General features: G+C 45.4%; 2 protein-coding genes and 1 long non-coding RNA gene across 5 annotated transcripts; all 3 read left to right on the top strand.

The window, feature by feature from the left end:
• Positions 1–628: 628 nt before the first annotated feature.
• Positions 629–2879, top strand: LOC148398736 (uncharacterized). The gene is made up of 3 exons (XR_015857849.1): positions 629–719; positions 1619–1784; positions 2267–2879. It is a non-coding gene; the product is annotated as an uncharacterized LOC148398736 (long non-coding RNA).
• Positions 2880–3204: 325 nt separating this feature from the next.
• LOC148398735 (C-type mannose receptor 2-like) lies at positions 3205–17119 on the top strand. 3 transcript variants are annotated; one of them, XR_015857843.1, is made up of 24 exons: positions 3205–3224; positions 10786–11173; positions 11292–11413; positions 11479–11535; positions 11615–11770; positions 11861–11940; positions 12259–12370; positions 12437–12487; positions 12558–12725; positions 12825–12932; positions 13007–13123; positions 13848–14062; positions 14132–14241; positions 14407–14522; positions 14591–14647; positions 14722–14877; positions 14953–15041; positions 15451–15574; positions 15653–15703; positions 15787–15954; positions 16086–16202; positions 16277–16396; positions 16626–16900; positions 16980–17119. XR_015857843.1 is itself a non-coding variant. In XM_088372482.1 (24 exons), exons 2-24 carry the CDS (start codon positions 10848–10850, stop codon positions 16778–16780), a joined length of 2706 nt encoding a protein of 901 aa, XP_088228608.1. In that variant the 5' UTR covers positions 3208–3224; positions 10786–10847; the 3' UTR covers positions 16781–16795. The 3 variants fall into 3 exon arrangements, 2 of the variants coding, with proteins under 2 accessions (XP_088228609.1, XP_088228608.1); XM_088372482.1 differs by lacking the exon at positions 16980–17119 and having other exon boundaries at positions 3208–3224; positions 10786–10994; positions 11064–11173; positions 16626–16795; XM_088372483.1 differs by lacking the exons at positions 16626–16900; positions 16980–17119 and having other exon boundaries at positions 16277–16407.
• LOC148398734 (C-type mannose receptor 2-like) lies at positions 16995–24742 on the top strand. Its single transcript, XM_088372484.1, has 23 exons — positions 16995–17135; positions 17226–17317; positions 17706–17826; positions 17907–17945; positions 18025–18192; positions 19584–19703; positions 19789–19911; positions 19971–20000; positions 20080–20223; positions 20313–20462; positions 20711–20830; positions 20900–21060; positions 21138–21261; positions 21335–21389; positions 21465–21531; positions 21736–21869; positions 21940–21983; positions 22056–22229; positions 22306–22451; positions 22523–22681; positions 22852–22940; positions 23021–23192; positions 23757–24742. Exons 2-23 carry the CDS (start codon positions 17261–17263, stop codon positions 23910–23912), a joined length of 2553 nt encoding a protein of 850 aa, XP_088228610.1. The 5' UTR covers positions 16995–17135; positions 17226–17260; the 3' UTR covers positions 23913–24742.
• Positions 24743–25060: the final 318 nt, after the last annotated feature.

Here is a 25060-nt window from a genome sequence, read left to right as displayed (position 1 = left end):
GAGGTTTCCACCTTCTTACAAGTGAGTAATTCTGAACTGTAGGTGTTCTGATGACATTTTAGATGAGGCCTGGTTTGGACAGGGCAACCAGCATCTCCAATCTTATCATTCATCAGATAGTAGTTTTGATGAGTCGAGACTGATTAAATGATTTTTGTTCGGCGAAAAACGTACCGCGCTTGTCTTTTGTTGTGACTTGTGATTAGGATCAGATCAAAATTGATCATACATTTATGGATGAATCAATGTCATTCCAAAGCGTTTTTCCTATTCATTCTTGCGATTGAAAGGTGAACAAAGGAAACTTCATACACCCACCTCATTCAGCAATTTCATGGTGATGTCATTAAGCGGCTCATGAGAAAACCTACAGTCGTCTCCTTTAGAGCACTTTCCCTTTTTATGGAAACATTTGCATGGGAAGGACCGTGCATAGCTGTTAAGGAAAATATTAAAACGGGAACACATTGGCCTCTACCCTAATGTGAAACTTGGAGGGTCAGAAAATGGACTCTGACTTCAGCTGATAGCAAAATGGTTTCATGCTGTTGTCTGATTTTTCAAGACGTGTTTGACACCACGAAATATTTATATACGTACATGTGATGTCGGATTTTTCACCTTTCTCAGGTAATCCTCCAATTCCACGTCCTGGGTATCAGATGCCTGAGCCTGATGGGTGCAGCTCATATTTCTTTGGTCTCCCTGTTCCAGAGGGGGTATGCATTTGTTGACCTAAAAATGTCATCAAAACCAGTTTTCAAATGACCTGATTCAAAACTTAATCTTACACTCATTCATGGTGTATGATTACGACAACCTTTTGTTGTGCCCTAGATAAGGGGTGTCCAAACTTTTTGCAAGGAGGGCCGGATTTGATAAAGTGAAGGGGCTCGGGGGCCAATAGTTTTTTCGGACATTTTTTAACTGCAAAAATTTCATGCAAATGCTTTCATTCATCTCAGAAGAGTCAAGTAACATTGAAGAAACTCCATGAAATTCCTTAAATTTATGAGTTTCAAATTATTTTTGCCTCATGAACATTTTAAACAGGAGTTACAAGTAATGCAAAGTTGTCTGTTGTTATTAAAACTTAAAACAAGTGAATTTTGCTCTTGTCATTTACAATATCTTTCAGAAAGTAATAGTTTGTGTCACATCTACAGGTTCATAACATGATCAGTATTAACATGGCCACTTTGTAATATTTGTAAAATTTTTAATATTAATTAATATTTACTTTTGATTTACTTTTGACTCACAGCCCCACGTGGAGAATCACTGTTGTGATGCCAGTTCAGCTTGGAGCTGCTTTACTTTATCAGCACGGTCACTCCCTTTTAGCTTGTCGTATGTGTTAGCATGTTTAGTCTGAAAGTGTCTCTTTAGGTTGAAATCTTTAAACAAGGCAACCGTTTCCCATAATTCCCATTTCTCTTGAAAGCAATGTCAACTTTCCTCATTTTCTTTTCAGTCACCATGGCAGAAATGAGCGGAGAGGGGTGGTGCTGCCACCTTTTGGTAATAGGAGGAATTACAGTTTCAGTTTCAGCCGTATGAAATCTGACTGGGGGCCGGATTTGGCCCGCGGGCCGGACTTTGGACAAGCCTGCCCTAGATGGATATGGGAATCCCCGCCATGACCAAGTGCTGCAACCAGCTGGACATGTGTTATGATACCTGTGGCTCAAACAAGTACCGTTGTGACTCCAAGTTCCGCTGGTCACTCCACAGCATCTGCACCGACCTCAAGAAGAGCCTTGGTTTCGTGTCCAAAGTTGAAGGTTGGTATCCTCTCTACATACCATTTCCTCATACAATTCTCACCTTGTTGAATGTTTGAGGACCATTTGTTGCAAATGTAAAAAAAAAAAAACCACACACAAAAAACTGGCTTCTCTTAAATCTTAAATTGCTGAATGATGTCTAAAATTTCTATTTCTTTGTAAGTCACTGATGGTTAAATCAGAGCAATCCAATAAGTGAGTTGCTTTTGGAAAATTGAGAACCTTTTAAATGCTTTCAATAAATTGACAAACAATTTGTGCTCATGAGTTGTTTTTTTAATCCATAAATGAGGGGAACGGTATTTGTTTTTTCCAGGATTATTACCCACTGCTTAACAAAACAAGTGCTAAAACAGCCTACTGAATCACCATTAAGGCCGAGTAATGAGTTTTAAAATCCATTGTTTTCTGGTAGGTACTGTTGATAATGCTGCTGGAAAGACTGACTTCCACTCTTGTCCGTTACTTTCTCCCATCAGCATGTGAAACGGTGGCAGACACTTTGTTCAACTCAGTGTGGACTCTGGGCTGCAGACCCTACATGAAATGCCAGAGAGCATCATGCTATTGCCAAGGAGAAGAGAAAGATGAACTCTAACCTATACCATATTACTATGAAGAAGACAGAGGAAGTTGCAGTAGCAAATCAAAAGGACTATTAAGTATACTAGTATAAGTGGTATTACAATGAACAGCTGCAGTGGTATTTTTCAAATGGCAATATTGTTGTATTGCTCTGCTCTATCAGCAATGATGTTTATTTAAACTTCTAGGTGGGGATAACAATCTTAACATGACATTCATTTTGTTCCAAATACCTTTTAAAAGCGTGTTGTATTGACCCTGCTGTAGATAAACTTCATAGCGTACGCTCGAAATAATCTTTGCTAACTATATTAAACTTTCGTTTGCTTTAATTTCACTTTTAGCAACGAGCTTTTTCATCCATTAATTTATTTGTTTTTGTTCAACGGATTACCTGCCATTTACTGGGAGGATGGGTCATTGGCCAGAAATTGAGGCTAGGCTGGTTAAGGAAGAGAAAAGAAGCCATGTTCTAACTTCTTTTACCACTCCCTTATTTGGGCAATTACTAAGCCACTAATAACATGCATAACATGCTTAGAAAACATCAGTCACCAGTAAGCCCTAATTTCTTCTAATAATATCATTAAAATACATCTTTTAAGATGTTTGTCTCCTGATTTCTAGTCATTGTGTCCTTCCATTTGTCATACAAACTATTTTAAAAGCACTTTTTGCAAGGGTTAACTTGAGCAGCAAAAAGTAGCGAGGGTTGCGCACGTCCTGAATGTTGATTGTTCGGTCGGGTTCATTCGTATTCACGAAGACGTTCACAAGACTTGTGCATTTTAATAGGCGTCAACATATTTTCTTATCGTAAGAAACTGTTGAGCGCCGCGTGGACTTCGTCAAGTGAGTAATTTGCGATTTCGGAGTTGGATTGGTACGAAAGAGGATTACGGCCGGTGAAGAAATAAAAGGGGTGACAGGATTCTGACTTTAAAGTGAGAATTTTTTAATCAGAAAGTGGGTATTCTCACTTTAAAGTTAGAATTTTCACTGTAAAGTCACAATTTAGACTTTATCGTCAGAATTTTCACTTTAATGTCAACATTTCAACTTTAGTGAGAATTTAGACTTTCAAGTGAGAATTCAGACTTTAAAGTACAATTCAGACTTTAAAGTCACAATTTTCACTTTAAAGTGAAGTCAGAATTCTGAGAAAAAAAATCAGAATCCCGTCCCTCTTCACAGGCCCTAATCCTCTTCCGTATATTGGGACTTTGAAGCTGTTGTAAATCATCTTTTTGCCCTATGGCACTGTAATGTCCATAGATATTCTGCGCAGACATGAAAAGAAATGTGCTAAATTGAACAGGTGTATGCCTCACATCAGTCCTGAAAGATCCTTTGCATTCAGGAATGATCAATAAACTATAACAGAATAAAAATTAAGTGACCAATGATTTATTTAAGGTCTCCTGGATGATTTTGATCTTATTTCTTGTTTAACGAGCAAATGACGTACCGGCAAATCCATGATGACAAACTAAAAGTAAAAACTATGTCACCACTTTGGTTTCGACCCAACTCGCAGGCTTGCGCCCGGTTCGAAGCTCAAAAGGTGACTTGCCTGCCCCACTTTATCCTTGTGAGGTGCTTGCTTTGTTTGCGCTTCCCAAATAAAATCTCGACAAAAATGAAGGTTTTCGTTGCTCAGAGGTTGTAGTCAAACGGGCCAAATGACGTCACGTGCCCTCAGAAAGCCGGTGGCGTGCGCGCGCCTGCTGTTTGTAAGCAGTGCGAGGGCAAGTGGAAGGCACCCACCCGCTCGCCACTGTCCGCGGGCTGTTTGGCCCCTCGTGGACTCCCAGACGATGAGAACGCACCCGAAAGCGCACTTGACGCACGTTCTTTCATTGGGCGCCGCTTTTGTTGTATTTATTGCTTTTTGTTTTCTATTTTTATCCATTCAATGTTTTAGCAGGTAGGTCCATTGAGAACACTTTCTCGTTTTCAGTGGTGACCTGGAGGCAATGTGTGTGAAGTGTCTTGCCCAAGGACACAACGACACGTGACAGAGCTAGGGTCGAACCGCCAACCAACCCTCCGGTTCCTAATGATGATGACATATCTTTATTTCGAACATATTTAAAACATAAAACGAGATAAATAAAACAAATAACACTTTCAAGTGTCAAATTTAAATCCATAAAACAAACAAACAAACGAATAAACCAACCAACCAACAAACAAAAAACAACAACAAAGAATGCTCGAAAAAGAGTAGGAGGAAGCATAGCTCGACACACTCGACTGCCTGAGCCACGGCCTCAATATCACAGAGTTTTGTTGTGAAGGGAAACGAGGGGTCGTCGACCCGCGGCTCCAGAGCCACATGCGGCTCTTTAGCATTCTCGAGCGGCTCGCTGGAGCTTTTGTAAAAATGCGTGAAAATGGAAAGATAGTATGTTTTTTTTTTTTTTTGTTGGTTATTTTAAACGTTTTTACAGTATAAGCATGACACATTTATATGCTGTAAAAATGTATGTAGTTGTAAATACATTAAAAATACCGAATTTCAGAATGGCGCCAAATAGCAAAATTGGGTCGTAGCCTGCGACATAGCACAAGGCGACTTGTAAACAACCAGATGTGTGAGTGATGGGCCATGGATTCAAAAGGCAAAAATAGAAAGATTGCTGATGAGAAACCATTCACTGATGGCGAGTACATGAAGGATTCATTCATTCAAAGTGCCTTTTTTCGGACAGTGAGGGAAAGGTTAATTAAAATGGCAAACACTATCACCGATCAGCAAATCAAGGACATCAATTCAGCTCCAGCTTTCTCAATTGCCTGTGATGAGCCGTGTGACGTGACCGATATCGAACAGACAGCTCTGCTATGCAGGTACGTGAACTCTTTCGTACATCAGTAGTCACGTGGTGCCTAATTCTCTCCAGGATGCGCTGCAGGGAGAATAGACATTTAATTATTAATGTTCAGTTTTTATTTGTAGCCTGCTTCATTATTTCAATAGTAGGCATACAGTATGTATTGACAGTCTATGTAGCCTTATAAAAGGCTTTTAGATTTTGCGACTCCAGATAAGTATGTTTTTTTGGGGAGGCAATATGGCTCTTTGAACATTTTGGGTTGCCGACCCCTGAGGTGAGGAAATAAAAAAGTGACTTGCAGGAAAACCAAGTTTGGTTACCCCCAACTTTACTTGACGTTCGCCAATTTCATTGCTGTGTTTTCTCCATTACGCCAACAAAGCAGCCACATCAATAATGTGAGGCTCAGGTTCTTAGAGCAAGCAGCACATAAATCATCCACACGAGGGCGTAATTGATCATGTCTTTTGTGGGCTAAGTGTACAAATTAGTGTCATTTAGTGGTGAGCTAATAGAAGGCAACAACCAAAAACGGAAAGCGCGTGCCTTTTGATTCACTGCGTCACAAGCTGCCTGCCACATTGTCGATGCAAGCAAAATGCCACCACAAACGACTTAATCTCAAGGTTCTTTTCTCTATTTTAACGTTATCCTTTTGACAGCTGATGCATTTTCATTTTCGTCCAATAGTCACTCGCAGTGAGGTGTGTTCAGTGTGTTGTTTGCATCATTTAGAACTTTAAAAATCAGAAAAAATAAGACGGGAGAATGTCATTGTCAGTGCAAATGGAGAAACATGCACTGGAATGAATGCTGGTTACGAAAATAATCTAAATTCGTTTTAAAGAAATACCGATTGGATTGACCCACTACTTGGTTTAATTTGAACCAACTTTCTGTCTTTTGAAACAAAACTCGATAAAAATGCCAAGACGCTGCTGACGTTTGTTAGGTTACGGATTTTAGTTATTGATCTGACTCCAAATTGCGATCAACACTTAACACATAAATTGCTATGTCCTAATCCACACACTGGCGCACCTAACAATTTTACGAGTTCGTTCTGTCAGAGAGAAGACCAGTAGATCAATTAGACCAAATTTACCAATTATTTATTCCTGACAAAGCGCACTAATACAGGCCTGGGTCCCGGGTCCCTCACACTAAAACTCGTGCGTTTTTGTGACCACCAAAAGACGACACATTCTTCCGGGTTGCCCAGTTTTAAAGAAACACAATATGAATATTAAAGCATGCAAAATATTGTGAGATGATTGGTCGATGGCCATCTCCTTCCCGTCCAGGTGTCGCTGAGGTCAGGCGGTTGGGTTTTCCCCTCGAAGCCCGGTCTCATAGACGTGCTGTTGTTCTCGTTCCTCACCGACCTTGAGGTGGTCTCCTCCGGTACTCCCTATCCGGGCCTATTCCACAACACTTAGAAGAAAACAAGTTCATGCAGTTTGCCTGCACATCCTTCGGCCCCCACCAATCCACACGAGCACTCCAATACTAGGTATTAATATGATTATAAGTTTAACACAACCTTAAAAAATATGTTTGCAAACTCCCGAAAGCACATTTTCCTTTATTCCCTCTCATGACCTCATTTATGAGGTCATCACCCGTTACTCTAGCAAACAGCTACCAGCGCGCTATCGGTCCTTCCTTCCCCCCGCTGCTCATGTTGAGTCACCAGGGTATATTGGCCCATCGGTGGCAACGGGCCAATGGTTTTCTCGATCAACCGGACAGTGAGTGACCTAATACATGGAATACAGCAACAATCGCATAAAATCATAACTGTAGTAAAAATAGCCACAGCAACAAGCACAGACATGATGAGCCCTTTCCAGTTTCCGAACGTTTTCATCCAATCAGACCAAATATCGGTGTGTACACCTGAATGATCTTTCATCTTTTTGTTCAGTGTCCTTAGTCCTTCCAACGCCCTGGTCAGTCGGCCTCCTGGTGCCGTGTTGTTTGGGATGAAAGTACAACATGCATCACCAAACATTCCACACACACAATGTTCCTTAGCCTGTCCAACTCAATTCTGTTTTGGAACGCCATTAACGACGTTGCAGCCAATTGTTCATGAACTGCGGCAAATGATTCAGCTGTATAATTACCGTTGGACATTGTAATGAAAGTAATTAGTACAGTCTACATTTTTATTGGGGGTGATCCATAGGAAGATGCTTTCGAATCCCGAGAACACTTGATTAACGAGTTTATACTTATCTGGCACACCCCGGGGCACTCCTATAGTGTCAATATATGTTGGATCGTCTTCGCTCAACCACGGGGGCAAAACGTCTCTTTTGGCTCGCTTCAGGAGCCCCGCCAGTGGGGAATCCAGGTTCCAATTGAGATTCTGTATTTCAATGGGGACAACCACCATAGGCATTATCAAAGACACGAGGGCACAGATATCTGATGCATTCTTTGGCAAGCGATCCTATAATTTGTCATCACCACACCACAACCAGATGTCACTGGTTTTCCTCTGCTCCTTCCATCACTGCTGGGTGAATTCTGGCATGTCCTGTTAAAGCTTGAAAACAAGTGAATTTGGAAAAAACTTTGTATATCACAATTACAAATTGAAACCTACTCACCCATTTCTATTTTACCACTCCCCCCTTTGACACATTCACCCAATGTGTCATTACGTATCAAAAGGAACCTGCAAAGCGTCCCCTCTCATCACCACACTCATTGTAGCCAGGCCCGCGGAACCTCTAGCTACCATCTGGGCCCCGGGACCATCACCCCAAGTCCTTGAAACTTGACTGTCCACCACACACTCTGCAACACAAACAAAAATCATCGCACTCCTGTCAGTGAGCTTATAGCCCTGCTGACAGCGGACATTTGTACACACAAAAACAAAAACAGACATCAAGTGTCAAAATAAAAACAGTCATAAAATGAATCCTGGCGCCCGCGGATCATGTCCTGAAAACCACGTCATCAACAAGTTCATCATAAAAACCAAAAGGGCAAGGGTTAACATATTCTTGTAAATCCAACACAAACTTTCCACAAACGCAATCGACAACCTGCAAGAATGAAAACAAGTTACGCAAGCAACGCGCAATCCGCTCCTTGGCTGGTGGCTGGTGCTGCAAAAAAAAAAATCAAGTCACACAGAAAAACAAAGCAGAGCGTGCTATTGTCGCAAACACGTTCAAGCGTCAAACAATTGGTCACTGTCCACCTAGTCCGTCACCCCGTCGGGTGAGCTCAAAGTCGTCACACGTCAAATCGTCCAAAGTCTTGCTGTTCGATACTAGTTCTGTCTTGTCTGACCATATCACTGAAATGGGCCTTCTCCATCACACCGTTTTGTTGTCGATGGTGCCCCTGATTGATCATTGAGCCATGGTTCCGGTCAGAACTCATCACTTACCAGTTCCAGACCCTCCAGTCTGTACCACCCCTTCAGGTGAGAGGAATTTTATCCTCAATTGCAAACACATCACCCCAACTTCAGACCTCTCTGGCCAATCATACTGCGCACACACAGTCAGATGATCTCATGCGCATGCACCCATCCACACACTCGCAGACACACACATCCGTCTCTATCACTCAGCTCTCCTCCCACACAAAGCAAAGTGAGTATGTTAGTGTGCAGGCAAACATTGACTCCTAATAGTAACTCTTCACATTTGGACATAGTTGTCAACATGACCTATTGTAAAATCTCCAATTCAATTTTCCATAAACTCGCCCATCAGATTCATCGCAAATTGTCATATATGTCTATCTGGGGGGGCCGACTGTGGGACCCGCGTGTCAGGGGAGCCTCCATAACCTCAGATTGCTCCTACAAACTCGATCTCTATTACTTATCCTAATTAAATTCAATAAAGATGGGTCCGACAACAATCATGATGCCGGCCCACCGCCCGCACGAGCATAGCACAGGCCCACGCGCACAGCCCAGACCCGCGACTACGCGCGAGTGCAGGCACGCTCATCAGTCTCAACCTCTCAAAGGGCAGGCCAACTTTGCTGTTGCGCCCTTCATCATGTTCACATTCGACATCTTTCAATGTCTTCTACACAACATTTGTTGTCTATTATTCTCATCCTATCAAGCCACCGTTCTAGTAACTTTCTGTCACACGCCTTATTTTCTCTACTGCCACACCTTGCTCATCTTAGTTTCTCTAACCAACTTAAACACACCATTGTCCACTTCTCAATTTCCCTATTATCGCTCAAAAGCCTCCTAAACATTCTCCATTACTGATTTCTTCCATAGAACACACATCTCACTCACACACACTCATATACACACCCACTCATGAGGATCCTCTGCGCGCACACACACTCTCCCCCCAATTTGGTTCATTTCGGATATTTTAGCGGTCTGATCTCTCACAGGAGGAACTGTTACCACCCGATATTTTTTGAGGGGGCCTCACTTCCCCTCGGGGATCTCTTTATTAACCCCAGCTATTTGAATACGATCGTCACCGCACCCTTGTCCGCCACGACGAAGCACTAGGTCCCTGACCTATCCGTAGTACGCGTAAGTCCCTGACTTTACCGTACACGTTACGCACGTAAGTTCCAAACTTATTCACCGTATGTATCTTAACTTCATGCACACCTTATTTGATCTGAACGACAGTCTCCTCTTAAATTTCCTCTTTCAATTTGCAGCATTTTGACTTATAGTAACAGGTATTCTGCTTACCTTATCGGTGATGAGCTCAGGGTTGAGGAGACGTCGTACCAGCTCAACGTTGTGCGCTTATTCCAAACGGTTCGCCGACCGTGAGACAGTGTCCCTGACACTGTCCGGTGTCTTGGCTAAAGACCACGAGTTGTCAATTACCCTTCTCTTGACATCACGTCCGCGGTCACCAAGAAATTGTTAGGTTACGGATTTTAGTTATTGATCTGACTCCAAATTGCGATCAACACTTAACACATAAATTGCTATGTCCTAATCCACACACTGGCGCACCTAACAATTTTGCGAGTTCGTTCTGTCAAAGAGAAGACCAGTAGATCAATTAGACCAAATTTACCAATTATTTATTCCTGACAAAGCGCACTAATACAGGCCTGGGTCCCGGGTCCCTCACACTACAACTCGTGCGTTTTTGTGACCACCAAAAGACGACACATTCTTCCGGGTTGCCCAGTTTTAAAGAAACACAATATGAATATTAAAGCATGCAAAATATTGTGAGATGATTGGTCGATGGCCATCTCCTCCCCGTCCAGGTGTCGCTGAGGTCAGGCGGTTGGGTTTTCCCCTCGAAGCCCGGTCTCATAGACGTGCTGTTGTTCTCGTTCCTCACCGACCTTGAGGTGGTCTCCTCCGGTACTCCCTATCCGGGCCTATTCCACAACACTTCGAAGAAAACAAGTTCATGCAGTTTGCCTGCACATTCTTCGGCCCCCACCAATCCACACGAGCACTCCAATACTAGATATTAATATGATTATAAGTTTAACACAGCCTTAAAAAATATGTTTGCAAACTCCCGAAAGCACATTTTCCTTTATGTTATGCCCGTACGTCATACAAGTCTCAAATGTGTCCTCAGCTGATCCGGGCTCAGCTTGTGAGGAAGATTGGCTCCCTTTCGGCTCCAGTTGCTACAAGAAGATGGAGACCCCCAACGGTTGGCTGGGGGCTCGGCACGACTGCGTCTGGGAGGGCGGCGACCTGGTCTCCGTTGCCTCGTCGGACGAGGAAGCCTTCGTGAAGGAGAAAATGGGCGACGTCCCTTTCTGGATCGGACTCTCCAATCTGGTGAGACGGAAGCGCAAGCAGTTTATTCTCTACTGGTACGCGATTGTCAAGCGGGATTGGTCTCTGCAGAATTGCAACGAGGCTTGGTGTCAGTATGACAAGGAGCAAAAGAAGCTGACTTGGTCCGATGTCCGCGTGACTGTGACCTACTCCAACTGGGCTAAAGGTCTAAACGGAAAGTAAGAAGGTTACGTTTTTGCGTCCTTTCACTGTCAAAATGAAAAAAGAGCTTTTGTCAATTTTTTACCAGAAAGTAAGAAGAAATACTGAGATGCTTTTCGCGACTTCTCCCTACAGCTCCGATGTGGAGTCCTGCGCGTATGTCAACCTTGGCGTGTACCACAATAATCAGCCAGGAAAGTGGCGACACGGCTCGTGCGGATCCTCGTTGCCATACATGTGCGAGCGCTCGCTGGACGGTAAGCCCGCACGAATTATATTATGATGTCAAAAGGAACATTTCAAACGTGTGGTCTTTTTGCAGACTGCCTGGAGGGCAGGCAGTGTTCCTTTAAAGACTTCGGTTACGATCGAGTGGAGAGTGAGTGGCTGCCACGCTTGTTTGTACTCCTGCACCGTCCCGCCGTGCTTTTCCAATCCAAGTTTGTTTGTGGCTTCAGCTTCCTCCTGCGACCCTGGCGACTTCCTGTTCGACGACTCTTGCTATCATTTTGGGCGGGAGAAGATGAATTGGCAGCCCGCTGAGGACTTCTGCAAGGGACGCAAAAGTCACCTGGCCAGCGTCCACTCACAGGACGTAGTCAATTTCTTGGGTGGTGAGCGCCAAGACAAATCGACAATTCCCCAATCATCCCGCAATGCTCACCAGCATCTTTGCAACTTGCGCTTGTTCTTTTTTTCTCAAGCTCACATAAGCTATAGCCTTGGTTGGGTGGGACTCGCGAGGAAGAATGGCAACTATGAGTATACTGATGGAACATCTATCGTAAGTGAAATGTATGAGTGAACTAAAAAGTTGTCATTTGTCCAGAATGATATGATATGAATGAATGAGATGTCGTACTGAAATGCAAAAGATAAAAGTGAGATACAAAGTGTCATTTAAGCAGGAAAAAGCTTTCTTGAACAAAAACAAAAAAGTCAAACTTTGACCGGGATGGGCGCAATGTTACGAGAAGAGCTACGAAGAAATGTTTTCCAGAAAATCCGCTGGAACAAGGACAAAGCTGCAGTTTGATGGCAATTGTAATTGACAAGAAACAAAAGCTATCATGCGCTCAAGTCATCTCTGTCATGTGTGCAGGACGACACCCCACGATTGCAATATTTCGAATACGACTGCATAGCTGTGTTCTCTACTCATCCTGACAACTATGGCTGCGTCAACAACAAATTTCCAGCCATCTGCAAAAAAGGTCTGAAAGTCACGACCACTCCCTTTGCTCTTTCACGCGTGCGCTCATTATTGATCCCTCTTGCAGCTAAGGTCCGAAAGGCTCTTACTGCTCATCCGTCATCAATATTCAGGCCAGGTGGGCGTCACATCCGTGGTCGCGCTCTTGTCGCCAGTTGGCCCTCAAGTCACGCGAATCTCGCTTGCAGGCTGGAGCGAAAAGTGCGGCAGGTGGATGGAGAACCCGGCCAACGACTTCTGCTACCTGATCAGCCACAACCAGGACGTGACCTGGCAGGAGGCGCGAGACAAATGCGTCGACCACGGAGGTGACCTGCTCAGCCTTGCCGACGACACTGAACAGAAGTTCATACAAGGTAAAGTGCCTGAAGGACACGATGGAGGCTCGCACAGTTTATGCCGCATGCACTCCAGAAGGAACAATGCACCTCTTGATCGTTGTTTAACTTTGGAAGATCTGCGCGACATTCCGCTGACTCTATGGTTGGGCGTCAATGCCGAGATCACTGAAGGCAGCAAGTGGACTGATGGATCCCCGTTCACTTACAAAAACCTGAAAGCAGGTCGGTCTAAAACCCGGCAAATGTTTGTCGGCGACAAAACTGACGAGTGCTTAGCGTCCGTCGTCTCCTTCCAGATAACGCCAGTGACGCCACTGGCGGACGCTGCCTTTCCTTGCTCACTGCCGACGGCGACTGGAAATTTGACCAATGCCGAAAAAACAGCAGCTACATCTGCAAGAGAAGAGGAAGGGGTAACGTGACGCTTGGCCGATTCGCGCTGACTTCTGAAGTCCTCTCGATGAAATATGTCTGCGTGTTGTTAGCGTGTCAATTGTCAAGTCATGGGGCTAACGCAATTGGCAAAACTGGAATTAAGACTGCAGCTGGTCTGAATTTCTTGTTTCCCACAACATTGGTGGCAAAACGTTGATAATTCTGTGATAAATTGTATTCGCTGGTCAGTTGGCAGCCTTGAGTGCCTTGAAAGGCGCCTTATAAATAAAAATGTATTCTTATTATTAGTTGTTCTTCGGGAACTCGCTGTTGAAAGTGGCTTCCTCAGGGAAGGAAAAAATATCTCAAGACAATCAGCTGATTGGAAAAAGATTTTATTCCTTCAAGATGTGGAAATGTCTCACATCCAGAAAAGTTCCTCCCGTGATTTCCAGACTCTGTGCTTTTTACATTGAGTCTCTACCCTAAACGGTCACAAACCAAACCACTAATTTGTTAAAACTCTGATCCCAGACTGCCAGTATTATCTCGGGGGAAAGATGGTCACAAAGAAGACTGCTTGATGGCTAAATTTGGATCGGAGCCAGCTGAGCCAATTCTATTCTCTGTACTCGTACGTCAGCGTTTCTTGAGGGGTAAAAGTACCCACGACCTGAGGCCCACACTCAACAGAGATGCGCTTGAATAAGTGGAATATGGGTCAAATAAGAATATTCTACAATCCCCCAAATGTTTCCTCAGTCGATCAGAAGTCATGTGATATGGTCGACGGGTGGCTCACTTTCGGGTTCAGCTGCTACAAGAAGATGGCGACCCCCAACGGTTGGCTGGGGGCTCGGCACGATTGCGTCGGGGAGGGCGGCGACCTGGTCTCGGTCGCCTCATCGGGCGAGGAAGCCTTTGTGAAGAAGCAAATGGGCAACGACGACCCCTTCTGGATCGGACTCTCCAATCTGGTGAGACGGAAGCGCAAGCAGTTAATTCTGTACCGCTACGCGATTGACAAGCGGGATTGGTCTGTGCAGAAATGCGAAGAGGCTTGGTGTCGGTATGACAAGAAGCAAAAGAAGCTGACTTGGTCCGATGTCCGCGTGACGGGAAACTACTCCAACTGGGACTCCCGTCAGGTTGGAAGGTAAAAAAGTCACGTCTTGATGTCCTTTCACTGTCAGGCAAGGTTTTGGGGCCCCTTTCCAAAATGGAAAAGAGCACAGTGGAGGGGAAAAAAGACCTTTTGTCAAGTTTTCACCAGAAAGCAAGAAAAAAATACTGAAATGCTTATCACGACTTCTCCCGACAGCTCCGACGTGGATTCCTGCGCGTACGTCAACCAAGGCGTGTGGACTCAGCCAGGAAAGTGGCGGCACGGCTCGTGCAGATCCTCGTTGCCGTTCATGTGCGAGCGCCCGCTGGACGGTAAGCCTGCTCAGGAGTTGTCATGTTGATGTCGAAAGGGACATTTCACTTGTGTGGTCTTTTTGCAGACTGCCCGGAGGGCCGGCCGTGTTCCTTGAAAGACTTTGGTTACCTTCGAGTGGAGAGTGAGTTGCTGCCACGCTTGTTTTTAGCACCGTCCCGCCGTGCTTCTCTAATCCAAGTTTGTTTGTGGCTTCAGCTTCCTCCTGCGACCCTGGCGAATTCCTGTTTGACGAGTCTTGCTATCGTTTCGAGGGGGTGAAGAAGGTGCAGTGGGCCGCTGAGAGGGTTTGCAAAAGAAACAAAGGTCATCTGGCCAGCGTCCTCTCAGCGGATGAAGGCAATTTCTTGGCAGGTCAGCAAGTGCCAAGAAACATCCGACAAGTGGATGCTCTTTTTGTGCTGAAGCGCTTGTTCTGCTTTCCTCAAGCTCACATGCGAGACGCAGGAAGATCTCAGCCTTTTGTGGGACTGAAGAAGAAGAAAAACATTTTCGAGTGGATTGACGGGAAATCTACAGTAAGTAAAAAATTTACTGCAGTCTAAAGAAGTTTGCATTTGCCTCTGCCCAAAGGCAAAAGATTGGAATTGAATAGAAAAATGCTTTTGAAGTAAATAAGCTGGAACATTTGGGGAACAAATTTGCCATTTCTCCTTTAGAATGATATTAAAATGAACAAGAAAACTTGAATGACGTTTAAAAAAAAAAATCAGTCTTGGCGGATAAAGTGCAGGATTTGACGGAATTCCGTAGAATAAAACAGGATGACATGATGAAACTGGTGCCAGTATGCAGTTTTCACCGAAACGCTCAAAGCTGTGATTTCACCAAAAGAACGTTGAAATGCTCCAACACGGAATGGAAAAACTCATTCAACCAAGCGTAACACAAAACAGGCTCAAGTGGCGTCCGACGTGTCGTCCGCAGGACTATGTCACACAGTTGGTGGGAAAAAAGTCTACAGGACTCGAAGAGTGCTTTGCTCTGTCAGCTTCTGGACAATTTGATGAGTGGTCATGCGCTAAAGAGCAGCCATCTATCTGCAAAAAAGGTCCGCAAGTCACCGCAGCTCACTTTGCCCTTGAACCTGGCATTGCTCTCTTTTTTGATCCCCCTTGCGTTCTCGCAGCCAAGGTACAAGGGGCTCTCCCTGTTCTGCCGTCATCAACATGGGGACCAGGTGAGCATCCCACCTTGCAGCCGACGTTCGGTCGGACGGTCGGTCGTCGCTTTGCCCTCAAGTGACACGGGTCTCGCTTGCAGGCTGGAGCAAAAAGTGCGGCTGGTGGATGGACAACCCGTCCAACGACTTCTGCTACCTGATCAACCACAACCGTGCCAAGACCTGGCAGGAGGCGCGAGACAACTGCGTCGGCCTCGGAGGCGACCTGCTCAGCATCACCCACTTTGATGAACAGAACTTCATACAAGGTAAACCTCCCAGAGGACTCGATAGAGGCTCGCACAGTTTATGCCCCGTGGACTCCAGAAGGAACAATGCTGTTAGACACGCACCTGTACGATGTTCAAACTTTTGGTCGTTGTTTAACTTTGATCCAAAGGTCTGTACGCTCGTCCCCTGAGCAGTCCCACTTTGTGGTTGGGCGCCAATGCCAATATCACTAACGGCATCGAGTGGATTGACGGATCGACGTCCACTTACAAAAACCTGAAAACAGGTCGGCCTATAACCCGGGGAATGTTTGTCGGCGACAAAACGGATGAGTGCTTAGCATTTGTCGTCTCCTTGCAGGCATCACCGGAGAAGCCCCCAGTGGAAGCTGCCTTTCCTTGCTCACTGCCGACGGCCGCTGGGCAAAAGCCGATTGTGAGGAGAAGCGCAGCAGCTACATCTGCAAGAAAAGAGGAAGAGGCATGATTTGACATTGGTCTTATTCTTAGAGTTGTGTCATCAGATATGAAGTATTAAGGAAGGCCTTTTCTAAAGTCCTTTGATTCTCGGTGCCGCAGTTGACACGATTGGTAAAAAACTCACTGGAGTTTAGTTTCCACAAAATGCTGACAAGACAGTCATGCCGTTACGTGCGGATAATTCTATATTTCTGCCATTCTAAATAACGGCATAATAATGGTGTCCTCAGCCATTCCTAAATCAGCATGTGAGAAGGGGTGGAGTCTTCACCGGTCCAGTTGCTACAAGAAGATAGAGACCCCCAACGGTTGGCTGGGGGCTCGGTACAACTGCTTCTGGGAGGGCGGCGACTTGGTCTCCATCGCCTCATCGTTGTCATGTTGATGCCGAAAGGAGCATTTTAATTGTCTGGTCTTTCTGCATTTTAATTGTGTGGTCTTTTTGCAGACTGCCCAGAAGGCCGGGAGTGTTCCTTGAAAGACTTTGGTTACGATAGAGTGGAGAGTGAGTGGCTGTCACTCTGGTTTTTACTCCTGCATCGTCCCGCCGTGCTTTTCCAATCCAAGTTTGTTTGTGGCTGCAGCTTCCTCCTGCAACCCCGGCGACTTCCTGTTCGACGACTCTTGCTATCATTTTGAGTGGAAACGTAAGAATTGGCAGGCCGCCGAGAACTTCTGCAAGGGACGGGATGGTTACTTGGCCAGCGTCCACTCAGAGGACGAAAACAAGTTCTTGGCTGGTGAGCACCAAGACAAACCGACAATTCTGTGATCATCCCGCAATTATCACTGGCATCTTTGCAACTAGCGCTTGTTCTGCTTTCCTCAAGCTCACGTGCGAGATGTTAAAGGATATTGGCCTTTCATGGGACTCAAGAAGAACAAAGACAACAAATTTTACTGGAGCGACGCAACGTCTGCAGTAAGCAAAACGTCTACAGCTGTCTAAAATGTGTCCAGAATGAGATATGAGAAAGCCAAAGTTGGGTTGGTCACAATGTTGCAAGAGCAGAAAAAAATGTGTTAAGTTTCAAAGGGGCATGGCCACGAACACAGGTCAACTTGCAGTTGTTTTAAGACAAATAAAATTGACAAGCTTGAATAAAATAGTTATATACAGTTTTTTTTGTCTGGTCATATAAAAGTGCAGAATTGTATAGATGGACAGTCTAAGAACAAAATAGGAACATTGTAGTTGTTGATGTTAAAAATGGAGTACAGTAATGAGAAAAGAAAAAAAACTGAACGTTTGAAGAATATAAGTTGCAACACCAAACGCACTCAATTGGTATTCATCCTGTCATCCGCAGGACTACATCACGCTGAGGGGAGAACAGTCTAAAGGACGCGGTGACTGCTTTGCTCTGTCAGCTTCTGGACGATTTCATCAGTGGCCCTGCACTGAAGAGCAGCCATCTGTCTGCAAAAAAGGTCCAAAAGTCACCACAGCTCACTTTGGCTTTTGACCTCTCACTGCTCTCTCGTGTTTGATCCCCCTTGCGTTTTTGCAGCTAAAATCCGAGAGCCTCGCCATGATGAGCCGCAAGCAGGTGGGCATCCCATCCTGCGGCCGACACGTGATTGGTCCTTGGCCAGTTGGCCCTAGAGTGACGCGAGTCTTTCTTGCAGGCTGGAGCGAAAAATGCGGCTCGTGGGTGGAGAACCCCTACAGCAACTTCTGCTACCTGATCAACCGCAACAATGCCAAGACCTGGCAGGAGGCGCGAGACGACTGCGTCCGCCTCGGAGGCGACCTGCTCAGCATCACCGACAACATGGAGCAGACTGTCATAGAAGGTAGGCTTATGGGCTCGATAGGGACTGTTGGTTGAAAATCTTGTGACATTTGTAGAGGCTGGCGTATATGCTAAAGTAAAGAAAACATTGTTTGTGACGTCACCTGCATTTGGTTACCAGACCGCAAGTGGTTGTCTGACATTTGTCGCATCTGACCAGAAAAGGACAGCTATCGGGATTGACAAATCCTTTAAAAAGGCATACAAAAAATTCGACAGTATACAAAAGAAACTCGTCATTATCGAGAAGGATTCGCCGAAAAACTTTGTTTCATCGAAGATTCTGTTCCTTCAATCTATGGAAACGACGGACACAGTAAAGCGCTAAGCTTGAGATGACACAAAAATAATAAACTATTTAACTTTCGTATTGCGTGTCTAGGATGCCCTCATTGTCGTAGCATTAGCATCGGACTTTCTGCTGATTTTAGCGCTGTGCCCTCTGTTGTCACTTCTTGTGGATGTATTTTGAGTAGTCATATCAACTAGTTGCATGTTTTATTCTTAGGGAACGCAAGAATGTGTTAAATGCGTTTGTATGCTTCTCTTTAATGCAAGTATTAGCTTACTGCTTCTCTTAACCACGTTCATAAATATTGGGAGGGGATTGTTAGAGTTGTGCTCACTCCAACTTATTTTGCAAGAACCACACGGGAGACAAGTAAGTCCTTTTAAGCACCTGCAGGTGGAGAGTCCATTCGTCGCAGTGTGGACAGCGATGATCGAATGAAGTCTGGCTCAGGCCTATTGCGGGAGCATTTTTATTGAGAGAAACAGAGTGGGGGTGAGAGTGGGGGTGAGAGTGGGCAGGATGGGGTTGAAGCCCCTGGCCTGCTGATCAAAGCATAGCAGGGGGTCTTTTACGACATTGTGTAAACAAAGCAACACTGCTTCCGCTGCAGCTAGTCAATCAGTTCAAAAGATCTTAGCACTTTGTTCCACTACTTTTGTTAAGACAGGACAAGCTAGTAATTATTAATTATTACAGGTTACATTCTAACATAATCATACGATCAAGATAATCTGTACACCCTAACAGGGATTTATTCTTTTACGTGTTATGTATGTTTGACAAGTCTTCTGCTGTTGACATCTTTAATTCGAGCTAAAGGTTTGCGGCGCAAGGAAACTTCCGACCTGGAGGCGGCGTGGTTTGAAATATCTCATTTGCATTTAAAGAGGCCGCACCAAAACGGCTTGCTCTGAGACGCTACTAGGAAGAGGGGTGAAAATGAGTTTGTGACGCTATGACAACGAGGAATTCAGACAAAAGATATGCTGTTCCACTTTATATTGACCACAATGAGTAAAATGTCAAATGGATTTATAACCGTGATACATATAAGCTTAAAGGCATTTACTGATGTTATCTTATTCATGTTTGATCCAAAGTTCTGTCCACCGGACTTCAAAACGTTTCTTCTCTGTGGTTGGCCACCAACACCACGATCACTCAAGAGGGTTGCAAGTGGACTGACGGGTCTCCCTTTCGTTACACCCACTGGACCACAGGTGAGGCCAAACGCCATCCAATATTTGTTGCTCCAATATTTGGAGCAATGGAGAGGAGTGCTTAGCATCTGCTGTCTCCTTACAGATAGCCCTAGTAAACCCTCTGGTGAAAGCTGCCTTTCCTTTCACGCTAAATGTGAACTGGGAAATTGGAAATTTGACAACTGCCAGAAGAAGAGGAACTACATATGCAAGAAAAGAGCTCGAGGTAAGATGTGACTCATGGCCAATTCATGTTGATGCCCATCTTTGGCTTTTGCCTCGCAGGACAGAAACCAGAACCTCCACGCCATGACGGTAAGTCAGTCTCCTCAAATCCTGAATGTTGACGTCAAAAGATGCGAGACGGAAAAAATACAACACGGTGCGCTTGCAGGTTTTCGGGATATCCTTGTGTGCAACCAGCAGAAGAACATCGACCTCATTTGTCAGAGTGAGCGTCAAAGCGTCATCCGCATCCAGTCGGCCTTCTACGGACGGAGGAGCGGCAGCCTATGTCCAACTCAGAACGCAACCAAGGGTAAGACAGGACATAAGTGACGCCGTCCGTGGTCCGACGATACGACCGTTGCAGCCAAATAAGCTTCCACTCGGCCTTATGACTTGCAGAGACTTGCGTAGTGCGAGGAGCCCTCCCTCACTACAGGCAGAAATGTGACAACCGTCAATATTGTCTTGCTGACCCTTTTGAGGGCGTCCGGGAGACCTGCCCTGCAGTCTCTAAGTACCTGCACTTGGTCTACAGCTGCGAGCGGAAAGGTGGGCTTCACGTCTCTGTTGTCTAATGCGGTATCTCCCAACCAGAGTTGGGGTATGATGGCACATTGAATGGTCTGTCTGCTACGGACGTTGATGCGATGACTAAAAGGTTCAGGGGACCACTCGCCTTGCAAGCTTGGCGACCATTGGCCTAGTGAATCGACGGCGCCTAACAATGCCCATAACAATACAATACAAGGATTCCGTTATCAGAGATCGGTTGCAACATGATTCTGGGTTGTCCTCAGTGTGTCTTGACAATTTGGTCGAGGCGGACTCAGCGTTTGAAGCCTCCTCCTCAATGAGCGACGCCAGCCCAGAGAAAGCTCAATTGAGCAAGAATTCCTGCTGGAGACCGTCACAAGATCGTACGTAGACAATCGAAAGCTACTTCGGCGCTGGCAATTTGGTGTCCTGAGCGAACTTGTGTCCTGCAGCCTCCACCAGCTGGATCCAGGTGAACCTCGGTCACGTGAGAAAGGTGACTGGGATCGTCGCCCACGGCTGTCCTCACACTGACCAAAGGTCCTGGGTCATCGACTTTGAGATGAAGACGAGTGTTGATGGCAAAAGCTGGACTGATCACCCGGACGAAAAGGTGAGCGGCCAGCCAGTCGACCTGACGCCGACCGGGCTGCCCACACTTGCCATTACAAACGAGAGTGCTATTGCTAGTTTACCGGAGGGGGGGAGCACCGGTTTGGCTCTGCGTTTTCCGCTCAGCACGTCCGCATCCTGCCGCTTGAGGACAGCGTTGACTTCGGCCTCAGCTTTGACCTCTTGGGATGCGCACGTGACGGTAAGCGAGTCTCTCCCTCCGCTGCCGGGAAAAACATACAACCCATCTTTTGATATCACCTTTTGTCTGACAGATGCGATGACCTGTGACAGCACGTTCAACAGCCTCCACTTGACCAAGGCAATGACGTGAGTCGCACTTGCCCCGGTGTTTCCACGACGGTGGGCGCCTGTCGTCAATTTGCTTGTCCTTGCCTTCTGCAGCTTCCACTGCCCGCCCAAGTGCGCCAACTCCAAACACAATGTCACCGGAACCTTGGTCTACAATAAGGTACGTACGTGATTGCTGACCCTTGGACTGGAGAGGTACTGGCTCTTGGCAGAAATAAACATTTCAAAGATGAACCTACATTTAAATTGGGATTTTGACATTAGTTCCATTTGAAAGATGATTTCATTTCCACACACCAATCAGAAAGTCAAATCCTCCCTATCGTGACCCGCCAGTTGAGTTCTTGACTTGATGTGAGTGCAGGACTCAAGCGTCTGCAAGGCCGCTATTCACGCCGGCGTCATTCGTAACGACATCGGAGGAGACTGTATTGTGATGAAAGCCGTGGCAAAGAAGGGCTTTGCTGGCTCCGGTCAGAACGGGATCACCTCCCTGAAGTGAGTGGCCAACGTTTATGGCAAAGCACCAATACGAGGCCGAGCTCATTGTCACATGTACGACCTGCAGGAATGCTGACTCGACGGATCACGCCTTCACATTTGCAGACGGAGGTGAGTTCACGGAGCATTTTTTCATGTCAAGTGCTCAACTACTGCTAACCTCGCACGGTATCTCACCTGCAGAGCCGAGATGCTTGGGAGAGTCCTGGGAGGAGTTTGCGGGCTTCTGCTACAAAGCTTTTGAGGACAAGAAGGAGTGGGCCGCTGCTCAAGCTGACTGTAAGAAATTGGGTGCCAATCTGGTGTCCATCCTTTCTGAGGTGGAGCAGACGTGGGTGAAAAATGCTTCCGCCCTCGGTGCGTACAGCGTCTTCGTAGAACGGCTATCCCCTGAACGCTGGGTGAGAGATCTTCTCGCCTTTGTCCTCTGCAGACACCAGCGACATGTGGACCGGACTGAATGACCAGAGTGTCCTCGGCATGTTCGAATGGTCGGACCGCCACGAGGTGACCTTCACCGACTGGGCCCCGGAAGAACCCAAACACCTGAAAAAGGACTGTGTGGCGATGTCGCAAAAGGTGGGTGGCCAATTGACTGTTTGCAGGAACATCTGCACGATTCACTGAAATCCTTCTTGCTCATCTTTCAGGCTGGAAAATGGAAGCAGATGAGCTGCAAGATACCCAACAGCTTCATGTGCAAGATGCCCAAAGCGCATTATGCAATCACCTCAGAGAAGGCAGAGGAGAGCCATTCTGGTGACAGCGTACTCTTGCACAGAAGCAAGCTCGCCAAGTCAGCGAATGTAGTGAGTTGATTTTTTTCTCTCTCTCTGCATCCCACGTTTCTGGACAGGTTCAAAAGACAGTTGTAATGATTTCCACACAATCTCATTTCAGTGTCAGATCTTAGCATTCGCATGCAATTTCTATTCAAGATGTTTTGATGACCAGTTATGTTTTGATTACATGTTTTCAGGTTGCTGGATCAGCGGTCGAGCTGAAGGGAGGTCTCCGTGTGAACAACGTCATCACCATCACAGGGCGAGCAAATAAACTGGCAGATTGGTACGAGGACCCCCACCCACTCCCACACGGGCACAAGAATGCTAATACCACAAACACACTGTTGTACATCTGTGTTGCAGGTTTAAAATCAACCTGTTTGTGCCTGACGACGAAACCGACAACGTGGTCGCGCTGCTCCTCAAGTTGAACTTTGTAACCAAGAAGATTTGGTTGTACTCCAGAGTGAACACAACTTGGAACGAAAGAGAGGAGCATCCCACGCAAGGCTCTGGACGCGGACAAGAAGTCAAGGTGACGTAAATCACACCATTTCTGCACACACTCTCACTTACAGTTTTGGGGTTTCCAAACTTTGGTGTGGAATGTTCCTTACCTTTGATTGGTGCCGGTTGGTTAATTCTTTCTAATTGTCGCTTTGTTGTTTGTTCATATGCGCAAGGCGTATCCATACAACTGTCTGTCAAAATCCACTCCATCTTGTAGAACCTCCCTAAACATGCGTCAATCTTAAAAAATAATTGAGTGTTTCCAATGGGAAGCGGACATTTACTGGTTGAAGAGCACCTAGCCGCTAATAATTGGAGTGATTTTCTTTTTCAAACTACAAAAAGTGTGAAATGGAAATGTTACAGTCAAAAGGAAGTGCTCAAACCATCCCACCCTTCGTGATGCTACTCAGAAATGTCCACAATAAGATGAATTTTCTTCCAATCGCTAGCAAAACTGTAAGGCTTGCTCGCCAAAAAAAGTCAAAAAAGTCCCAAAAATGTCAACGTGAACGTCACATCTCCCGCCTTTACTCGCTGCCATGCCGTTCACACTCATTACGTGCATGGTGTCCTTGTTGTTGCTCAGGTTGTCATCAAGTGCGCCGACGATCATTTCCAGATCACAATCAATGGCCTCGACGAGGTGACTTACAAATACAGAGAGGCCAATCTACAAAACATCACGCAGCTGATCGTGTGGGGTCACGTGTCCATCAAGGACATCAAGAAAAGCTCCGCTTAGACCAGTCTGCGCCAAAATGTGAGGACAGACGTCGTCAAAGTGTTCAAATTGTTTTTGGCACAGCCTTTTCCACCAGCCACAGATGGTTTGTGGGATAATTGTACAAAAGTAACCACTTAATAGTTTGATCTAATACTTAATCTTTGTCTAATGGGCTATTAGAAAAAGCCAGACTTGCATGCATTTTTTTTCTTTTTGATTGCCTTTGTACCTTTGTGTTCATTGCATTGAACTGCGCAGTATTTGTAGCTAAGAGATTTTCCTGGCCCGATCAAGAGACCCTTTTGATTGATTGGATGATGAGTAATGAGAAGAGAATGCAGAAGCTGGATGAAAACTTGGGATTGGGGAATGCTAGCAAATGATGTGAAAAGGCGAGAAATAACGACAAGGGAGAAAAATGGTAAGCGAGAAAAAAATGGTAACGCAAGATCCGTCAACGAGAAAACCATACGATAAGCGAGAAAAAAAAACGCGAGACAGCGGTAAAAACATGAGCGAGCAGTAAGCGAGAAAAACAGGAAGCGAGAACAACTAAGCAGAGTTAAGTGGGAATAATGGTAAGCGAGAAAAACAATAGGCAAGTAAAATGGTATGTGATAAAAGCGGTACATGAGAAAAAAAAGTGAGGAAAAGCGGTAGGCGAGAGAAAAAAACTGAGAAAAAAATGAAGTGAGAAAAAGGTATGAAGGTGAAACTACGCTAGAAAAAAACGGTAAGCGAGAAAAAACAATAGGCAAGAAAAACAGTAAGTGAGAAAAATCGTAAGAGAAAAAACTAAGCGGGAAAAAAAGTTAGACGAGAAAAAACACTGAGAAACGGTAAGCAAGCGGTAAGCAAGAAAAAACGGTAAGTGTAAAAACGAAGCAAAAAAGATGTAGGTAAGAAAAACAATAAGCACGCACTAAGCGACAAAAACACAGGAAGCAGGAAAATACTAAGCAAAAACGTAAGTGAGAAAAACGGTAAGCGAGGAAAGAACAATTTTTCTCAATGGATCTACACGATTCACAAAAATGATACTTCCTACGGACAAAAACCGATTAATTGGGAGCGAATCGACAATTTTTTAAATATTTTTTTGCTAGCTTTGCTGGCTCTACTGGGGAAACATGTCACGTGACGGGGACGAGCGTCTTGACCTGAAT

The sequence above is a fragment of the Syngnathus floridae genome, chromosome 4 (genome assembly GCF_059516105.1).
Source record: "Syngnathus floridae isolate MCC-2025c chromosome 4, RoL_Sflo_1.0, whole genome shotgun sequence".
Lineage (NCBI taxonomy): Eukaryota > Metazoa > Chordata > Actinopteri > Syngnathiformes > Syngnathidae > Syngnathus > Syngnathus floridae.
Note: the sequence above shows the minus strand (reverse complement) of the source record. Positions and strands in the feature narration are given on the sequence as shown.

Bases quoted from the DNA above. Each gene is read 5' to 3' on its own strand.
- LOC148398735 (XM_088372482.1), top strand. From the start codon at position 10,848: ATGGAGACCCCCAACGGTTGGCTGGGGGCTCGGCACGACTGCGTCTGG. The intron at 15,042-15,450 runs GTAAGTAAAAAA...TGTCGTCCGCAG, and splicing joins GGATTGACGGGAAATCTACA to GACTATGTCACACAGTTGGT. The intron at 16,397-16,625 runs GCATGATTTGAC...TGGTGTCCTCAG, and splicing joins CTGCAAGAAAAGAGGAAGAG to CCATTCCTAAATCAGCATGT.
- LOC148398734 (XM_088372484.1), top strand. From the start codon at position 17,261: ATGGGACTCAAGAAGAACAAAGACAACAAATTTTACTGGAGCGACGCA. The intron at 18,193-19,583 runs GTAGGCTTATGG...TTTGATCCAAAG, and splicing joins GGAGCAGACTGTCATAGAAG to TTCTGTCCACCGGACTTCAA. The intron at 21,870-21,939 runs GTGAGTGGCCAA...TACGACCTGCAG, and splicing joins AACGGGATCACCTCCCTGAA to GAATGCTGACTCGACGGATC.